Genomic DNA, 21,936 nt, shown 5'->3' with positions numbered 1-21,936 from the left:
AAGTTATTGACAAGTACTTTAAAAATCTATTTTTGAAGACTAGCACTGTCAAATTGGTATAAAATCTTGCCAGCATAGGATAGATTCTAGATTGTTCAAGCCGTCGAAATCCCCTGCTCATTTTAAGTTCGACCCAAATATAGTTACATGTACCTTTGTTACCTTTTATACAGGAATATGTAGACTGTTTTATGATAATCTTAGAATTGTTCAAAACGAGCCTAAATGAACAGAAAATCATTTTTTAAAATAATTGACTAAAACTCATCACATCTAAAACATAGTTGTATATTAGTCAGCAAATGCTTTTTTTACATACTTATCTAGAATACAACACCATTTATGTTCCATATAAGTAAACTAGAAACTGGATACATATATTTTGTTTGTACATTTATTATCTAACATCTCATCTCTCAAGCTCAAAAGTCCATTAAACAATACAAAATAGGAGCAGAGCAAACACGGACCTCCAAAACATCAGAGGTGGGATCAGGTGCCATGGAGGAGTGAGCATCCCCTGCCGACCGGTCACACCCGCCGTGTGCTCCTTGTCATAATCGGGAAAAAACGGAAAAATCCGTAGACAATTCAGTGTGTAAAAAATGGCCTAACAATTAATATGAAAAACGTCAGTCAATATTTGACTTAATGATGGATTGTATTCGCTGACAAAGTAATTGTATTGACCATAGAACTTGCGAAAAAGATGACTTCACACGAGACTATTGATACTCTTGATTCATCAACTTATTTGTCAATAGCTTACCACGTTTTAGAAATTCTTTGTACATAGAACATCCGCTTGCGTATCGAATCAATTGAGAGACATAAAACCCATTTGCAGGTGATAAGGTTATAATGCTATTACTCCTTGGCACCTAATCCCACTTCTGATTATCCAGGGGGTCTGCTCTGCTTTAAATTAAAGTAAAACTTGGTTGTTAAGAACTCCTGGGGCCATGTTCAAAAATCTTTTTTTAACTTATTTATATCCAAAATTTCTAATACCCGTGTAAGGAAGTTCGCTGTATGAATTTTAAAAAAAATATCTTTAAAAGCGTTGATACAGAAATGAATTAATAATTCACTGTGTTAACAACTGTTGCTATTTGAATAAAACTTCACCTGAGAACTTGTAAGTGTTAAAGGAAAAATGGAAAAGAAAATGTTTGCTTCATTTTATTTCTAAAATCACACATTTGATGGCATTTTTGTAGAAAATCCCTTAAGGCTAACGAATACAATACATTGTTTACATTATTTTGCTGCACTTGCCTTGTATTCATTACAGCCTCTTCTTAATCAAACACATAATTTTTCCCCAATTTCTTTCTTAATATATAATATTCTAAAGCGAGGTAAATTATTGACAAACAAGTTGATGAAACAAGAATATCAGCTGTCTCGTTTAGAGTCATCATTTTGCAACTTCTATGGTCGATACAATGACCTTGTTAGCAAATACAATTTATCATTGAGTCAAATGCTGACTGACGTTTTTCATTCTGATTGTTAGACCATTATTTACACACTGAATTGTCGACGGATTTTTCCGTTATATTCCGATCATCACAAGGAGCACATGGCGGGTGTGACCGGTCGGCAGGGGATACTCACTCCTCCATGGCACCTGATCCCACCTCTGATGTTTAGAGATCCATGTCATGCCCTTACTTATGTCTTTACTTATGCAGCATTATAACCTTATCACCTGCAAATGGGTTTTATGTCTCTCAATTGATTCGATACGCAAGCGGATGTTCTAAGGAGTAAGCACCCCCTATCGACCGGTCACACCGATCATAAGCATGTTTTGATCAGGTAAATTGAGTAATCCAAAGACAAATCAGTATGAAAATAAAGGCCTATAATTTGCATTATAAACTTCAGTAGAAATTCTACCTAACGACTTGTTTTATATACAAACAAGTCCATTATTAACCATAGAATTTGCAAAATATTGTCTGAATACAAGATTATTGATACTCTCGTAATATCAAATTATTTGTCAGTAGACTGCCTTGATTTAGAAAGTCATCTTAGTACGCAAAACATGCTCATGCTTCTCGAATCCTCTGGTAGACATAAACACCACATGCTGGTAATAGTGATATATTGCTGCATAAATATGGGAAGTTAACGATAAAAAAAGTTGAATCACTAAGATTATCAGAAGTTTATTTGTTAGTTTGCCTTCATTATTTCTCTTGAGTAAAACATTCAAATACAGTAGAGATAGACTCAATAGTGTCTTTTATTTCGAGTTTAGTGGTAAATATAGTCGGAAATATCCTGAAAGTTGTCATATTACTTAGCAAGACACTGAGTGAGAATTAAAGAAGGATATAATCCTCAAGTTACGTAAGATAAAATTTGCTTTCAGCTGAAATTTGGAATCAGCGGCGAATGGTGTATGGTTCTATACATTTACCAAATGGCTCATGGAAGTATTTTATTGATGGTTGAAAGAATATAAAATGTAACAATCGAAAGCATTTTTAGCTTACTTGAGCCTTTAAGTGAGCTTTTCTGATTGAAGGTCGTCCGTCGGACGCCTGTAGTGTTGTATGTAAACATATCACATTTTCGACTTTTTCTCAAGAACCACTGGACCAGTTAAAATGAAACTTATGAAAGCTTAATTAAATATGACTGTATAGAGGAAAAATTTTCAAAAATCTCACAAGAACAGCAAGGCCAGTATTATTTATATTTGTGTGAAAGCATCCTCAGGTAGTGTAGATTCAAATTTGTTCAAATTATGACCCCTGGGGCTAAGGAAGGACCTCAATATGACATCAAAATTTTACCTAGGAATATATTAGAAAAATCTTCTTTTAAAATGAACAGGCAAGTCATCATTAGTTATATTTAATAGAAGAATCTACAGAAAGTGTAGATTCAAGTTTGTTCAAATCAGGACCCCTTGCCCTAGGGAAGGATTTCAATACGACATCAAAATTTTACCTAGGAATTTATAAGGAAAAAAAATCTCCAGAAATTTTCAACAAAAACAACAAAGCCACATTTTGCCATACTAATATGGAGGCATCATCAGGTACTGTAGATTCAACTTTGTTCAAATCAATATCCCAGGGGAAGGCTACAAAAGTCGATAAAAAATTTTCATAGGAAGATGTGTAGAGAAGATTTTTTTTTCATGTACAGTAATTATGAGCTCTTGGGTTAGAATTGAGCCGGAATCAGAGATCCAAATTTTACATTATGTATGTGTACAGGGGAAAATATCTTCTCCAAAACAGCAGGACCACATTGAATGTATTGATATTGAAGCACCCCGATGTTGTGTTTAAATTGTAACCCTTTAGGCCTATATTTTGGTCAACAATTATTTATAATTAAAGGGGAAAATTAAAAAAATTACTTTGCCAAAGAGATTCGTTTGCGCTCATGGGCCTCTTGTTATTAAAAGATATTCATTTTTAATTCTTAATTTATAAATCAACAAACAGTAATTTGAATAAATTTACCTCGGGTATTCAAGGTCATTGGTAATATTTTGCAAAGAGAATGTGATTTTCACAAATCAAATTGAATCAAATCTGGACAGGGATATTGGTTATTTGCAAGAACAGACTAAAATTTGAATCCATTCTAATTGTATGATTAAAAAAAAATCCCCGAACAGGATTTAAATATATTTCATCACCAAATGTCAAGGATCTTTGAAATAAATGTTAAATTCTTACTTTTTCATACACTTTCAAACATTAATCGCGGAGTTGTGTTTCCATCTGATAACACGCAAATTTGAACAGTGATACTTGTGTATGCTGTGCTTACTGTTCATTGAAGAATATGTCATTGAATTGCACATTACCTGCTTGCTAGTTTTTGTTTGTCTGTCTCCATTCAAGCAATAAATAATTGTTTTGGGCTCGCGTGTTATAGCATATTTTGACCCGTATCTTTTAACTATTTTAAGGTATTTCTCTTTAAATAAGTGATGTAACGTAAAAGTTCAAATGGAAAAAAAGTTTAGTTTATAAGTAAATTTATCCCATCTTATTAAGCAACTTGAAATGTTCATGTTTCAAGAGACAAGTCAAAACTATGTGAAAAATACACGTCAGGGTCAGTTGAAAGGGGTGCGATATCGTTCAAAATCATGAAAATAAATCCTAATTATTTCTCCTTAAGCTTTAAGGAACTTCATGACTGTTTTAATTGCGCGGTGATGTTTACACATATTACACAGATTCTATCACTTTCTTCATCGCCTCTCCGTCGACATGAAAAGCAGATCACCTATTAATCCTTCTTTTTCAAATATTTCAACCATGAAACTTTCTCTAAGACTGCAATTTTAAAACTTATTCAGAGGGCAAACACTCTAAAGATCAACGTATAATATTTTAGTGCCCTAAATGTATTTGATTGAAATCTACAAGGGTAAATAATTTTTAAAATCTTTTTTTTTTTCAAGTCAAAAATACTATACCAGGTATCTGAAAGAAGGATGAAGATATTATTTTCATCTTTATGCCATAGTTTGCAATAAGGAAGTTCATATTTGAATAAAAGCAGCAAATAACAAGACGTGTCGTCATCGTAACCATGTGTTATTCTTACTGGCAAATCATAAAATTCGTATCTAGATTTAGGAATGGGGCCTATGTGATAGAGGTCAGAAAATTGCATCAATATTTATGGATATCCTTCCCTTCCTAATGAATTGAGGAAGTCACCAAATAAAACTAAGATTACTTTTCAAAAGACTGTTACTTTATCTTCCCACTTGATAGAAATATTGTGCAATATTATACTGCATAAATTCCTCACAATTCTAGTCGAACAACTTTTAGACAGGTTAGATATGATGATACTTAAAATGCAATAACTTTATGTTTACCTTTATCATGAGATCAAACATCATTGTTTCGAGCTGACAATGCCAAGATGCGATTACCATTTGAAAAACATATTCTCCGGCGACTAAATAGGGCATGGACATTTAATGCACCTCTATTTGTTCAACATTACTTCCTTGTTAAATAACTCAAAGCAGAAACAAATGCATAGTTCCACAAAATGTGCATAAGGTCTATTAAATCAGCAAAACAGATATTAAAATAATTACAAAGGTGAATTCACATTGGGTAAGTTATGTATATCAAAATTGATATGGACTTTATTTAATAGTGTTGACAAGGTAAGTTGAAAAAATGGTTGATATACCGGGAAAAAATGATGATTAAAAATTTCTTAAGGGAGAAATGGAACGATTTATTTAGTAGGAATATTGATGGAGAAGGGAAATTGGATTCAAATGGAATGTCAGTAAATGAATACAATGTCAGTTTCTTGCGTGATTTACGATCGGGATTTATGATTTAGTTTTATCAGTTTTAGAACTCTGAGTTATACAAATATGTGATGAGTATTCGACTAAGTTTAATTTCTTTGTGTTCATGGAATGGGCTGGGGGTGGATGGGAGGGGGGTGTGGAGGCGAAGTTCTCTTTTCGAACAGTAATCAAGCTTAAAATTCCATTGAAACAATACAAATTAGGAGCAAAGCAAAAACGGACCTCTAAAACATAAGAGGTGGAATCAGGTGAAATGGAAAAGTAAGCACCCCCTGTCGAACGGTCATATCCGCCGTGTTTTCGTAGTGTAATTGAAGTTTAATTTGAGTGGTAAATGTATAACATACAGTTTGAAAGTACAGTGTTATGAGCTCATAATCGTGTTATATATATATATATATATATATATATATATATATATATATATATATATATATATATATATATATATATATATATATATATATATATATATATATATATATATATATATATATATATATATATATATATATATATATATATATATATATATATATATATATATATAAAACTGCCTATTAAAATACTGAATGGTTGAAACAAATGTGTTCTTTAAAAATAAGGAAGAAAATAGAATGTATCTCATCTGATTTTAACATCCAAATGGCGAAAAGAGAAATTCTATGTGAGCTTGTTACATTTCTAGGTTTAAATTTCACAACAAAGCGACAACAAATCCTCTGTAAAATCAGAAAGAAACAAAATATCAATAAAATTTTCAGTTATTTGAAGAAAAAAAAAATATCATTTTCTATTAAAAATTACAGTTCTTAATAACTCTTTAAAGTAATTCATAAAGAACTTGAATTGAAAACAATACTTAATAATTTACAGGTGTTTAGATTCATAAACTTTATTTAGCAACTCTTTACTATAGTTAACAAAATATAGTTTATGGCGATAAAGTATACTCGTATACTGACAAATGTTAATCATAGTTAATCTTTCAAAACTATAGTTTACGATTATTAATCGTAATTTATGTCTGTGAAAGTTAGTTTATGAGTAAAACTGACAGTTTATCATAATTTACTACTGGAATATATAAATAACACATATAAAACATTATTTATCTGATAAATATAGTTTAAATAAATATAGATTTGTGAAACTATCATTAACAATTTTTAACTATGGGTACCGAATGTAAATTATAGTTTTCAAATGAGAATCTACGGTGTATGTTTATTATCAAAATCTATTGCAAACATCATTTCAGACAGATAAACTTAAATAAGGTTTTGTAAACTGAAGTTTACGACGGCAAAATGAATTTTGATTCGTTCTCTGACATTTCTGCAAGGGAAGTTTTTACAAATTTTGTCTGTCATCTTCGTCCATCCGTCTATTTACCTTTCACATTTTCGGCTTCTTCTCAAGAAATACTTGGCTAATCTCAACCAAACATGGCACGAAGCAGCGATGGATAAAGGGAATTCAATTTTGCTCAAATGAAGGACCATGTCCTGTTTCAAGGGGAGATAATAGACCTAGTGAAAATTGATTAACATTTGTAAAAACCTTTATCTCAAGAACCACTTTTGCCAGAAAATTGAAACCTATATGAAAGCTTCATTATAAAGGGTAGATTCCGTTTTGTTCATATCATGATCCCCGGGGGAAGGGTGGGGCTACAAAAGGTGATCAAATTTTACGTAGGTATATAAAGGGGTAAATCTTTTGAAATTTTCTTCACAAGAAGTACTGGACCAGAAGAGTTGATACATTTGAAAGCTTCATTGCATAGTGTACATTCAAGGTTAACGTTATTCAAATCATGATCCCCAGGGGTAGGATGGGGCCACAAAGTTTACATAGGAATATATAGAGAAAAATTTAGAAATTTTCTTCTCAAGAACAGCAAGTCCATAATTACTCATACTCGTATATAGAATCATCTTAAGGTAGTGTTGATTCAAATTTGTTCAAATCATGACCCCGGGGCTAGGGTGGGGTCACAATGGGCGATCAAATTTGTACATTAGAATATATAGATATATTCTTCTTATATTCTAATGTCAATATTTCTTAAAATCTTCTCAAAAACAGCAAAGCAATGATTAGTAATACATGTATTTATATGGAAGCATCGCCAGGTATTGTCAGGCGACATGTACCGATGGACGACAATATGACCTACCTTAACAGTAGGTACAGTATATATTGTCGCTAGCGACAATATGAACAGGACGACAAAATGTACCTTTAATAAATATACCGTATATGTACAATCGCACTGCCTGAAAAACCATACGAGAAACGTCAGTGTGATTTATACACCAATTACATTCACAAAACTACAAAAAATATAAACAACAATATAAGTGGGTCGACAATATGTGCAGTGACAGTATTGAACATAATGTCGCAGGGACAATATATCCATGTGTAACTTTTCAGCCGGCAAGAATATGTACCGATGGATGACAATATGTGCAGTTAGGGTTGGTACATACTGTCGCCGACGACAATATGTACAGAAGGACAATATGTACCGTCACTACAAGGGCGTCGGCAAAGGGGCGGCAGGGGTGGCGATCGCCGCCCCAATAATTTTTCAAAAAAAGAACATCCAAAAAATAAATAAATAAATAAAATAAAATAAAATAAAAAAAAAATAATAATAAAAAAAAAAGAGAGAGAAATATAGAATTTCAAAACTTGTAACGGCAATATTTGTCGTCAATGGAGCGGCAAGAATAACGGCAATCTGTGGTCATTGGAGCGGCAGAGTGTGAAAGCTATTGTTTACGAAGACGCAAGTACATAATTAAACCTATACCTGGCGCGTGTAAACAATAAGCAGGGTATCCATCGCTCCACGTGCTGGTTTGCTACAAATTCTTCATCAGACCCACAGCTATAGCAACGTTTTGAGAAATTCTATTTCTTCGGAGCGGAGATGGGGGTTCTCTACGTTTCCTGATTTTTTGTTCTTTTCAAAAACGGGAATCTACCCGAGTTCGACCTTACAGCAACAAACAGTGTGTGTCGAAGGGGGTGGGAGTCTTTTTTAAGCAAAAATACTATTCTCAGAAAAAAAGGTATTGAAAGTAGAAAAAAGTGGAGGCACTCCCTCCCCCCCCCCCCAATCCCCTTTCCCCTGCGTATAACAGGCATGTTCATTGTCTATTTAAGAATCAATCATGTCAATTGGTCGATCGATGTTTGGAAATCTTTGATGAATCACTAAGCAATTATCAAATAATATTACAAAGTACGAGCGTATAAATTAAAGGAAAATACTAAAATACTGGGAAAAATTATTATTTAAAACAACTTCACTTGATTTTTCTATAATGTCGTACATACATGTATTTCTGCATTTCAAAAATGGAAGGGGTTAAGAGGTATTAATCAGCCTGTTCATTTTAAATTGCATTCTTTCGACAAGAAACAAATATTATACAGTAATAGAAAAATATCTTTATCTCTTCATAAAGCCTATGTTTAAGGTGACCGTCGCGCTTAAGTTTCGGAGAAATTGCCTTTTCGAGGGGGAAAAATCCATTTTAAGAATTTTCCGGTTTTGTTTCATTTATAGTTACTTAGAACTGAAGTCCTTATAGATCTGGAATTGACAATATTTCGTTATTAAGTATATTTGGCCTGAGACTCTCTTATAAACTTACAGCTTTTATATGTATATATTTATGACAAGAAATGTGAATAAAACAAATAAAACGTTTTTATTTATTTATTTTGTATGTTTAATAATTGTTCTTTTTGAATCAGAAAATACCTTTAGGCTATTGACTTAATAGGAAAAATATCAAGATTTTGGCTGAAAATTTAAGTAGTAATATGTGCAGTAAGGGTTGGTACATACTGTCGCCGACGACAATATGTACAGAAGGACAATATGTACCGTCACTTGACTATACCCCTAAGGAAATATGTAGTTTGTTGAATTCTTTGAATTGGAACATATAAAATTGAATAAAATCTGAACATCCATGAAACTACATATATAAATTTACAGATTTACTTTTGACAATATATAAATATGTTTAATCAAAAGTAAAATGGCAATTATACTCAGTGAAAAATATATTATTTTTTTTTATTTTTGTTTAGTTTGCGTCTAAAATGGATATAGTTAATCTACTGTGTATGACACTTATCCTGATGTCAGTGAATGGCCAGAGTGTACTAGATGGATCTAGCCTTTTGGACCATTGCCCATTGGCTAAGATAGAGGAGGTGGAACTTCTGATCAACTCCGCAGCCCAAAAAGTTATAATGTCGTACTTAAACAATATGGAATCTCGGTTAAAACAATACAGGATTGAAATGAATGATTTTAAGAACATGTTGGAAGAGAGAGTTGAGAAAAACAATATGGAAATCAAATTGTTGAAAGAAAAAATTCAAGAGCAAGAAGATTTGATTAAGAATTTGCACAACAACGTGGAGGCAGAGGCAGTGAAACAGGGTAGCTTTTCAAATTCAAGAGTAAATTCTAATAAAATTTAAACAAATAAATCTTGCTTAGGGTATGCTACTTCATGCTGCAAATTTGTCGTTTTTTGTAAGTTTATTTAAACATAACTGTCAAAAACAAAGTCCTTCTTACCGAGTGATAAAGAATGAAATTTCATTGAAAATGTACGGATATAGAATATTGTCTGAATTACATCTGTAATAATTTCAAATTATGTTTACTTAGTCACTGAAAATAGTGTTACCTGTCAGTGTGCATCTATCCCGTTTCCTCTGTAATCTTGAAAGGGTTAATTACTTCTTTCCCTGAACCCTATTTCATCCAAATGAACTTGTACCTGATAGCAAGAAGATATGGAAAATGAATTAAAATGTTCAAATGACGTCGCAGTAGCCTAGTCGTAAGACGCTTCTTCGTAATCAGGAGGTCCGGCTTAGATTCTCGTTCCTTGCGCCGCAACAAATTTAAGACGTTAAACATAGGTAGTGACTGCTTCTTCGCCAAGCACCCGAAATTAGAAGTGAAAGTCATGGATTTTTCGGATGAGACCTTAAAACCGAAGTCCATTTCACAGTAGAGGTTGGCATAATAAAAAAAAAACTCACTGCACAATGGCCCTGAGTGTCGAGTAAAGGTCTATCTTTGAAGCCTTTTGGCTGTATTTGGTGAATTCTCAAATGAGTGAAAAATTCTCGCAAGGGATGTATAAGTATAAATAAAGAGAAAACCCTCCTTCTAAAAAAATAAAAATATACTCCTGTCAAAAACATTTTCTTTTGAAGCCTTAGTATCAAAGTCTGCTTCTTAATAAAATCTTTATCTTATATATATGTAAAACATTTTTTTTTTTTTTTAAGGTGCACGACTCGTAAATGGAAGTTCTTTTAGAGAGGGCAGAGTTGAAGTCTACAAGGATGGCGTATGGGGAACAGTTTGTGACGATAGCTGGGACTACAAAGATGCAAATGTTATCTGTAAACAACTTTTTGGACTAACTGGGTATTATTTTCAGATTTCCATTTCACCAAAAAAAAATATTTCGTTTTAGGCTGTTCTATTTTATAGCGGTTTCAAAGTTATTGAGGGAAAAGCTGTGGTTTCAAAGTAATTGACGGTAAAGGAATTTACACTTTGGTATGGTCAATTAAATTATGTGCATTTATTTGAAAATAACATACAAATAAAATTATGAAGTATCAGTATGCATATACCTTCTTAATGAAATTGCATGGGGTCATTTGGTGTGGCACATTGAGTTTTCTTTATTAGAAAATGGAAAGCAGAACGGAAAGGAACAATAAAAAATAAACTTTACAATGAAAAAATGTAAATATTAGGAACGTCTTATTTTTTGGTGTTAATTGGTGGATGGAAAATGACAAATCTTGGCGCTCATGATAGTTTTCAAATCAATTGTTTCTGGCTTTGTATCACCTCGTAAACCCCCAAATAAACATATAGTCTTCAGTTGATGCATTCTTTATCTCAGTGGACAGAATTAAATCCTTTGACAATTATTAGTATTATTATCATAATGATAGTAATATTAATAGTGCGCTATCTTTTAAAAATTGTTGAACATTTTATACAAATGATATGTATAATTTAATTTATAACTTTGTACGTAAGAATTTGAATATCATTCTCTCACCAACATTGATGTGTATGGAAGAATTGATATACCTACAAATTAACAACCAACAAATAGAATGTGAAACGATCCAGGTCCAAATACCATGTAAACAGAGGTTATTTAATGTCTGAATTTAATGGTAAAAAGGCATAGAAGGTGCGGTGACATCACTGACATCTGCCATATAGAGACAATATCCATGGATGGGAGTCCTGGTTCCTTATTATGTTGTTATTGAGTAGAGAATTCGAATGTCCATTCTGAAAAAAAGGAAAAACTGATGATGGTCATAGACCTGAAGTATTCTTTCTCTCATAGATGGATAGTATTGGGGGGTTCTCTCCCTTAAACATATTCTTTATCCCAAGAAGCAGTGTGCTTTGGCTTGGAAATTCAAGTAATTTAATACGTTGACTGATTTCATGAAAGATTCCTAAAATATATTGTTTCCTAAACTATACCGATTTTTGAATAGAGCGAGAAATAAATTTTTATTAAGTAGAGTGTTCCAACGAACGCATGTGTCGTTGCAATAGCAGTATTAAAGATATAAATAAAGCTAAGATGTGGTCAACTTTTTATTTATTTGTATTCATGTACTTGCCTGAGGGGAAAAATATTCCATGGATAGTAATATTGCATAAGAGGTATTTTTCATAAAATGACAATCAAATGGAAATAGGATTCTAAAGCCCTCTAAGCTAAAATAAATATTTTGAAATTATCAGAAGCGATTTGTCCAATTCAAAAATACGTCAAATTCATAGCCAAAAAACTTACTTCTTCACAGTTCGTATTTACTACAATTGTCAACTGAAAACTTTACTTGATGAAAAAGGTGAAGATATCGAATATTGATCGATTTAAAAAAAAAAACCTACAAACAAAACAAATCTGTAAACATGGCATGAAGCATGAACCCCTGGAAATTCCAGAGGTAAGATCAGATGTCTAGGAGGAGGAAGCATCCCCTGTCGACTGGTCAGACCCGCCATGAGCCCTATGCACTAGGCAGTTGATCCACCTCTGGAATTTCCGGAGGTCCGTGTTTAATCGGTAAGTGCTTAAATAATAGTGAAATGTAATTCAACTACAGATGGTTATAACAATTTAAAGTAAAAGTGATATAAAAAAATATCTATATATAAATAAATGGTGTATTCTTTTACCCTTCTGTTGTTTTATTTTTAATTTGCTTTTGCAGTCTTGATCATGTTTATTCATCTCTATTGAAACGCATTTTATGTCATTTTTGACATTTATAAATCAGCCTTTTTTTATTTACATTATTATTATTCCAATGATGCAGTGGCAGATGAGATAGGAATTTGAACCTGTCTTCATTTATGTTGTAGAAAACTGCATGAATGTAGAAAAAGTGAAAAGTAATTAAGGGTAAACAAAGACACCTCTCCTTCTGTAAAGAAATTCTGTTACAATGTATATTTTTTCTTCTCTTTTTCCCAAGTATCCATAACTGCCAATTGTTTTTGACTTATTCGTTTAAATGAACATGCTTGAGTTTCTGATTGACCATATCTATGTGGTTTTTGGAGACCAGGTCTTCCAACAATCTGTTGGAATTCCCATGGGTACTAATTGCGCCCCGTTATTAGCAGACCTTTTTTTGTTTTCATATAAAGCAGAATTTGTCCAAAATCTTGTACATGAAAAGAAAAAAACACTTGCTGTGACCTTCAACTCGACATTAAGATATATCGACGACGTATTGTCAATTAACAATGGCTATTTCCATTCTTATGTCGATACGATATATCCTTGTGAGCTTGAGATAAAAGATACCACAGAGTCTGATACATCTGTTTCATATTTGGATATTTTACTAGAAAAAGACGTTAATGGTAATCTAACAACCAAGCTTTATGATAAACATGATGACTTTAACTTTTCAATCGTCAACTTCCCTTACTTATGCAGCAATATACCTTCATCAACTGCATACGGGGTATATATCTCTCATTTGATTCGATACGCAAGAGCATGCTCTACGTATGTACAATTTCTAAAACGAGGTAAATTATTGACAAACAAGTTGATGAAACAAGAATATCAGCTGTCTCGTTTAAAGATATCATTTCGTAAGTTCTATGGTTGATACAATGACCTTGTCAGCAAATACAACTTATCATTGAGTCAAATGCTGACTGACGTTTTTCATACAAATTATTAGGCCATTATTTACACACTGAATTGTCTACGGATTTTTCCGTTATTTCCCGATCATGACAAGGAGCACACGGCGGGTGTGACCGGTCGGCAGGGGATGCTCACTCCTCCATGGCACCTGATCCAACCTCTGATGTTTGGAGTTCCGTGTTTGCTCTATTTTGTATTGTTTGATGGAATTTTGAGCCTGAATACTGTTCTTTATCTTCATATATTTCATTGATCATGTTTATTCATCTCTATTGAAACGCATTTTATGTCATTTTCGTACATAACGAAACGATTTCGACATTTATAAATTAGCCTTTTTTATTTACATTATTATCATTCCAACGATGCAGTGGCAGATGAGAAAGGAATTTGAACCTGTCTTCATTTATGTTGTAGAAAACTGCATGAATGTAGAAAAAGTGAGAAGTATAGTAATTAAGGGTAAACAAAGACACCTCTCCTTCTGTAAAGAAATTCTGTAACAATGTATATTTTTTTCTTCTCTTTTTCCCAAGTATCCAAACTGCCAATTGTTTTTGACTTATTCGTTTAAATGAATCGTGAATATTACATTTTTAAAAGTAAGTATTTTTTTTACCATGGATAAAATTATGTTTTTACAGAAGCCCATATAGCGGTGCACGTTTTGGACGTGGAGTTGGTGTTATTCATATGGATGACGTCAATTGTTATGGGACTGAAAGTTCCCTACTGCATTGTACGCATACAAATCATCTTAACCATAACTGTAATCATGGGGAGGATGCAGGCGTTATGTGTATGAAAGGTATTTGTAATATAACAAATTCATTGTAGCTCACATTAACACTGTGTAGAAAACACTATTCGTGAGCAAGCATTTTTGTCTTCGGTCTTTTCAATAAAGAACAATAATCAAATCCATAAGACAATTAAATAGTAAGTTTTTCCCTAAGAATGAAGTTTACTCAGATGACAAAAAAGTTCCACTGATAAGAATGAAAAACCATCTATTGTAGATTGTAGACCTACGTATGATTGTAGTGTTATATAACTAGGTCAAAGACCTAATTTTCATGCTAGCGGTTCCTGAGTATTTCTCGGAAAATATCTATTTTTTACACTAAGACCAATATTATCTTTATTCACAAAGTATATAAACAAGTAACAAAACTCTTTAGATAATTAGATAAGGAAATATAATAGAAATAGAATAGTTTTACTAAACGTAAATAAACAATCGGAATTTGAGCTAATTTTTACCTATTGTTAATCTTATATTACAACAAGATGTGTTTGTGAAACACTGATGCCCCCGTATGGCAGCTTATGGCGAAGGTTAAAGTTTCTTCAAATGCAAGTCAAAATCCAAGCCAAAAGATAAAAAAAAAAATGTTGATACCCTAAGAAAGGTCTTGTGAAATTTGAAAGACCTAGATACAACTGTTCAAAAGTTATGGTGAAGGTTAAAGTTTTTTAAATAGAAGTCAAACGTCAAGGTCAAGGTCAAAGTGGTTGGTATCCAAAGGAAGATCTTGTCACAAGGATTACATATGTGAAGTATGAAAGCCCTAGCATCAACCATTCAAAAGTTATGGCCAAGGTTAAAGTTTTTCAAAAGTAGGTCAAACTCCTAGGTCAAGGTCAAAGGGTCAAAGTGGTTGATATCCAGAGGAAGGTCTTGTCACAAGAAATACACATGTGAAGTTTGAAAGCCTAACCACCAACTGTTCAAAAGTTATGGTCAAGGTTAAAGTTTTTCAAAAGTAGGTCAAACTCCAAGGTCAAGGTCAAAAGGTCAAAGTTGTTGGTATGCATATCTGTATATAAGCTCAGCCTCTGCACAAACAATACAAGAAATAATAAGCTATATAGGCATTGTGTATTTTGTGGTTTAATATATAATTTTTATTTACTAAACGTTAAAGAACTATCTAAGATCAGTTTGATGCGCAAAACCTACATGTACATAAATTGCATGGCTTATGATATTTGATTAAAAGTGGATATTTTAATAGAGTAAAATGAGTCGCAACTGTAATCTCTCTAATTAGATATTTCTTTTGAAAGTAACCTGAACATCCTAAATAGCTATTTTAGTGAACATTTTTACTTCAAAAATAATAATAGTACAAAACATAACTTTTTCAGATACAAAATTTATTCATTAAAAATCTCTTTAGATGTTAGAATAATTGTCAAATTGAAAGATTTTCTTTTCTAAAGCTAGCAGGGAATTTTTAATTGAAATAATTATCTCTATTGGCTTTGTCTTCTAAAGCATGGAATGAATTCCTCTTTAGAGGGGTTGATTTGTTTTGATTGCAATTTACAGCTGTGATTTGGAGGGCAATTATATCTCTTTCCAACAAGAGAGAACTTAATTAATGACACACACAATCTTTTTTTTTTTTATTATTGACCAACAACAAAGATTGAAATATAATGAATGTGTGTTTCATGACTGAAAAGTTGGCCTAAGAAGGGTGGTACAAAATTTTGATAGACATAAAATAAAAAATTCAATTTTACATAATGATTAGAAAGAAACTAGATTATAATTATGAAGTCCATCATTTATTTGCTCGTAAACATGAACTTAAGATTTTGTATAATTGAAGGATTGAGAATATGTTTTGCAGTAAAATAAAGACAGTAAAATGGGGAGGTAGTGGTGAATATATATCATGAATGTGTATTGTATAAAGTAATTGAATGTAATTGAAAAAGTAATTGAAATTATATGGAATTTTTTCAGTGTCATTTATTAGATTACAATTACATTAAATGTTCAATAACAAATTACATCCAATTACTTCAAAAAATGTAATTAATTATGGTCAATTACAATTACTTTTTTTCAGATACCCCATCCCTGATTTAAAGCCTAGGTTTACTTTTGTTCCCCTCATTTTGCTGGCATTAAGATTAAATTAGATCAATGATCAAATTCTTGGGATAAATTGTCTGGAATGGTTTTTGTTAATATTTTTGAAATTCTTTATTGCATGCTGTTCAGTTATTTGAAATAATACACGAGTCTTAACATACACTGCTTGCAAAATGGTGTTAAAAACACATAGAATTTTGACTTTATGAATAATGTTGCAAATAAAAAAAATGTGGGAAAAATGAAGAAAAAAAAACCTTTAAAAATTTAGTCCAAATTTCCTCTGCATCACCAAAAAATTTATTTTTGTTCTTGCATATTTTCTTCAATTAATAAAATAATATTTTCTAAATTAGAACATCTTTTGACTTAACATAATGTACTTTTTTTTTTTTTTTTTTTTTATAAAATTCCATTTCACTTTGAGTAAACCACATCCTTAAACTCTTTATCATGCTCACTATAAATTAATGTTATCGACTCGAAGCTGGCATTCTTTACTTAGAGATCTCAACTCTTCAATTAATTATTTTGTCGTTATAACGAATTAACTAAATCGATATAACGAGATAATTTAATTGTTATAACGAGATAACTAACTGATTATAACGACAAAACTATTTCTCTATAACGAGATTACTTACTCGTTATGACGTCATGACCAACTAGTTATAACGAGATTCTACATGTAACTCGTTTTAACGAGATACGAGTCATATAATTGTTCAATCTCAAAAATGAGCCAATCCGGCTTTCTTACAACACAGATATATACATATAAAGAATTCTAGTGGAGAGGTTTATCCTTCACAGTATCGTTAAAAAATATTTCATAAATTCTAGTAAGAAAGGTATGTACATGTATATCACACCTGAGAGTCATTTATATTACCTCCCTACTTATGCATCTTGCTTACCAAATAATTATTTTATAGTATATTATTATTATTTTTTTTTTTATTAATTTATAATTGAAATCTCCATTTCTTTTATCTTGCAGTAAATATTTAATTCAGAAAGATTTTCCACTATCGTTCTTATTTATATTAAATTCTTTATTATGTTTCGTTTAAACAACTACAACTTGAAATTTTTCTTTGAAAAAAAAATCTTGTTTTATTATTGGGTTATTAAAGACAAAACTTCATTAAGAGCTTTATTATGTAGTATGTATTCAAGACATTTTTAATGGATATCAATTTATACGTAATGTTTTTCTGCCATTCAAAAATCTTTGCTTAGATAGGTGCCTCTCTCATTAAAGAAGTGACATCTGTTTAGTTTAGTTTAACAAATTCATTTTTGACCGAGCCACATGATTTGATGAAAAGTGTGAAAATGTAACTTTATAATCAAATAACTCCTTTGAATTTTTTTTTAATAAATATATGAAGTTTTGTTACTGTACACTTCTGAGAACAATTTTAAGAGTCTATTGTTACTTATTTCCAAAATGGATTTCCGTTAAACGAAATATTGAAAAAAAAGCAAATTAACTCTTCTGTATGTGAGATATAATTTTTTGTGGTATATATCACGTATATCCTTACTAGAATTTGAATTTTGGGATATTGTTTGCTTGAAATATTACTTAGCTATACTATGAAGGATATATATACCTCTCCACTATGATTCTTTTTTACATCTAGGGAAATAGTATTTAAACTTCTCTATATATCTTATATGCAAGCAAAATTTTTCCACGTCAGTTTTATTTTGTAAAAGACATTGCCAGCAAAAGGAATGTCTTGCAAAACAATTGTTTCAAAGCAATTGGTCAAATGATTATGCAAGATTGTTAAAATTATTGACATAGGTTCAGTATTGAATTAATCAGGATTAAATTTCAGAAATTTAATTACAGTAATGAATATAGTTTTTGTTTGTATGTTGTTTAACGTCCCTCTCGAGAATTTTTCACTCATATGGAGACGCCACCACTTGCCGGTGGAGAGCTGCAAATTTTGTCCTATGTTCGGCACTTACGGCCATTGAGCAGTGAGGGATCTTTTTCGTGCCAGCACCTGCTGCGACACGGGACCTCGGTTTATACGGTCTCATCCGAAGGACCGGTCTCCACGTCCCACAGTGGGATTCGAACCCGCGACGTAAGGATCAACTCCTTACTTCGCGACTCTAGAGCAGACGCTCTAACCACTGCTCCACGCGGGCGACTAATGAATATAGTCATCTGTCAGAGAGAGAGAGAGAGAAGAGAGAGAGAGAGAGAGAGAGCTCAAAAAAGAAGCGAAAAATATAAAATAACACTTTTCTCTAGTTATGATTTAAATAAGTAATCATTTTTCTTAATCGCCTCTTTCCTTTTTATTAAGTTTTGTTAATGTCTTACTCGTTGGTTTTTGTTGGATTGATTTCTAGGATTTCTTTATCTTGATTTTCTATCTCAAATATCTTAGCCCCACTTATACGACTTTCAAGACAATTAGAATTTCAAGGACGAGTAGAAGTTTACAAGAACAATGAATGGGGAACGGTTTGTGATGATGATTGGGACCATCTGGATGCCGGTGTTATTTGTAGAAGTCTAGGTTATAGTGAGTAAGTATGAAATTCTACATTCAGTTCTAGTGAGCTCTTCAGATCGCATTTTGTCCGGCATCTGTCTATCTGTCCGTCTATCTGCCTGTCTGTTCGTTTGTAGCTTTTTACATTTTTGACCACTGGGCCAAACTTTTCAACCAAACTTGCCACAAAGCTTCATTGTGTAAAGGGAATTGAAGTTCATTCAATTGAAGAAACACGCCCTTTTTCAAGAGGAAATGTGAATTTAATGGCATCTTTAAGAATTCATTTATCAATAACCACTGGGCCAGGAAATATATAACTTTTGTAGAAGCTTCATTACATATTGTTCAAATTGGGATCCACAATGGAGCCACAATAGGAGATCAAAGTTTACATGAGAATATGGGTATTTTTTTGTTTTGTTTTTGTTTTTTTTTTGTTTTTTGTTTTTGTTTTTTTTGTTTTTGTTTGTTTGTTTGTTTGTTTGTTTGTTGTTTTTTTTTTTTGGAAATCTTCTAAGGAGCAGCAAAGTCATAATTAGATAACTATTTATTTAGATATTGTTTATAGATATGTAAGCATTCTCAGTTTGTGTTAATTTAAGCTTCGTCCAGTCATGGCCTTGGGGTAGGATTGGGCCACAATAGATAATAAATTTACTGGAATATATTGGAAAAATCTTTTAGATTACTCTTCTGAAAAAGAAAATTTATTAATCTGACATACATATGCTTCCTCAGATAGGTTAGATTGTTCAGATCAGGACCCTCGTTAGGCTACAATATGGGATCAGTGTTTTACAAAGAATTATTTTAAATCTTATTAATAAGCTGAACATTCCTACGTTGGATTCAGTTTATTAACTATAAAACTTGAGGTTAGGGTTGGACCGAAATCACAGATCAAAATTTTACATTAATCATGTGTACGGAAATAAATTTTCTCCAGTTGTTCTGGGTCATATTCTTCTTAAATTCAAAAAAGGACTTTTTTTAAAATCTGTTTTGACTATCTGAAGACTAGTAGGGCTAAAGTGATTCAGGTGAGTGTTGTGGTCTATGCGGCTTTTTATACATGTATGTTTCTGAATATATATGTCATAAAAACACAGATCTCGAAAAATGCTGAAAAAATATTGATTTCTGTTATTTCATACCTCATAAAAATGAATCTTTCTACTTTTCTGACAAGCATGATAATAAACGATTCATTTAAGGTATCCGACCAATAATAGCCTCAGATTCAGTGAATCTAAATGTATAACAGATATATATTGGCTGAATACTCAGTATATGTAGACATAATCTTCATGTTAGTATCAATATGTAAGAGCGGAATTTGACCTAATTTTTTACCTTGTCCTGTCCTTCAAGAGTTACCGCCCTTTGCTTTTAATCAATAAAAATCAATTCTAAAAAAAATCTATCTGGTAAAACTTAAGTTTTTAATTGCTTTTCTATTCTTTATAATTAAATACATCTGTCCACCGCAGCATTTTTTTTGATATTCTTAGTATTTAAATTTTTATTTTCAAAAATGTTCTTGTCCCCATAGACATCAATGCAATCTTCATTAAATAATTACTGCTTAGGTAATTATATTTTTGAAAATTTCTCTTGGTAAATTCTTTACTACTCTGAAATGCTTTGAAGTAATATCAGAGTATTTAATACAGGGTGGATATTTAAGGTTAGAAAATTGGGTCCTAATATGGGTCGGATACCTTAATGTCAATAGTAATAAAAAATCAACTTTAGTGTCACTTATTGTACTAAAACATTACCAGGGTATACGTCGTACAACATAAAAATAGAATTTTTACGTAAAATTCATTAGACATGGACTGGCCGTTTCAAATGCAGTTTTTGGAGAAGGAACTGGGTCTATACTCTTTGATGATGTACAGTGTACTGGAAGTGAAACCGGTCTGTCTGAGTGTACATTTTCTTCCACTAATAATTGTAATCATAGAGAGGATGCTGGTGTAGTATGTAGACTTCAAGGTGGTAAGTGGAGCTAGTCATACTTTTAAATATAGTTAATTCCAAAAAAAAAAAAGACAATTAATTAAGAGGAGATACAAAGCCTTAAATACTTACAATATTTGAATATCTATATTTTACAGATTTTATTAGATTATCAAACGGAACATCTGTTAACGAAGGTATTCTTGATGTGTTAATCAACGGTAAATGGGGAGCCATCTGTGATAGTAGCTGGGATCAAAAGGACACAAAAGTAGCTTGTCGGTCTCTGGGATATTCTGGGTAAGAATTCTCGTGTTCTAGTATAGTGGAATCTCGGTTATTCGGATGCTTTGGTTCCCAGTGAAAATTGTTCGAATTAGTGAAGCGATATCTGAATTGCCTTGATTAACCTATGATACGTACACTGCATTTTATGGTCTGATGCCAATAGCAGTAAAGAATGCTGAATTACATATATAGAGGTTCAATGTTGTGTAGTTTGATTTTTTCGAAGGGGGGGGGGGGGGCATTTATTTCATGAGTGGGACTGGATTTTTGTTGATATATTCACGAGAGAGGCGTATTTTTAATTATCTTTGATTTGTTGAGTTTGACTGTTTTCGTTTTTTTAGCAGACAAACTAAGTGCGTTGTCATGATAAGCAAGGGTGCTTCTTCCAAAACTGTGAAATTCATGGCCCCTGGGACAGAAGTTTTGGAGTTATGGTGGGGCTCTATTGGTTCATATAGTGAAAATGCATACTAGATTCTTTGAAAATCTTCTCCGTTCCTCGGTATGAAGGAGAAAAAAGTACATTGTTATGAAGAGCAAGGGTACCTTTTCAAAATTATGCAGTTAGGGTCGAGATCTAATGGTCATATTGTGAAAATGCATATTCTTTTAGTATTTCCCCCTTCTCCTGGGTATTAAGTATAGAAATTAAGT

General features: G+C 32.1%; 1 protein-coding gene across 1 annotated transcript; it reads left to right on the top strand.

Moving 5' to 3' along the window:
* Positions 1–9,463: 9,463 nt before the first annotated feature.
* Positions 9,464–21,295, top strand: LOC133181958 (deleted in malignant brain tumors 1 protein-like). The gene is made up of 6 exons (XM_061316623.1): positions 9,464–9,809; positions 10,676–10,817; positions 14,253–14,416; positions 18,916–19,057; positions 20,861–21,030; positions 21,150–21,295. The coding sequence occupies exons 1-6, from the start codon at positions 9,464–9,466 to the stop codon at positions 21,293–21,295; spliced, it is 1,110 nt and encodes a 369-aa protein (XP_061172607.1).
* The last annotated feature ends 641 nt before the right edge of the window (positions 21,296–21,936 follow it).

The sequence above is a fragment of the Saccostrea echinata genome, unplaced genomic scaffold (genome assembly GCF_033153115.1).
Source record: "Saccostrea echinata isolate AGI-Se365-2 ecotype Australia unplaced genomic scaffold, CSIRO_AGI_Sech_v1 ptg000001l, whole genome shotgun sequence".
In the NCBI taxonomy this organism is placed as follows: Eukaryota; Metazoa; Mollusca; class Bivalvia; order Ostreida; family Ostreidae; genus Saccostrea; species Saccostrea echinata.
This window is presented reverse-complemented; position numbering and strand designations above follow the sequence as displayed.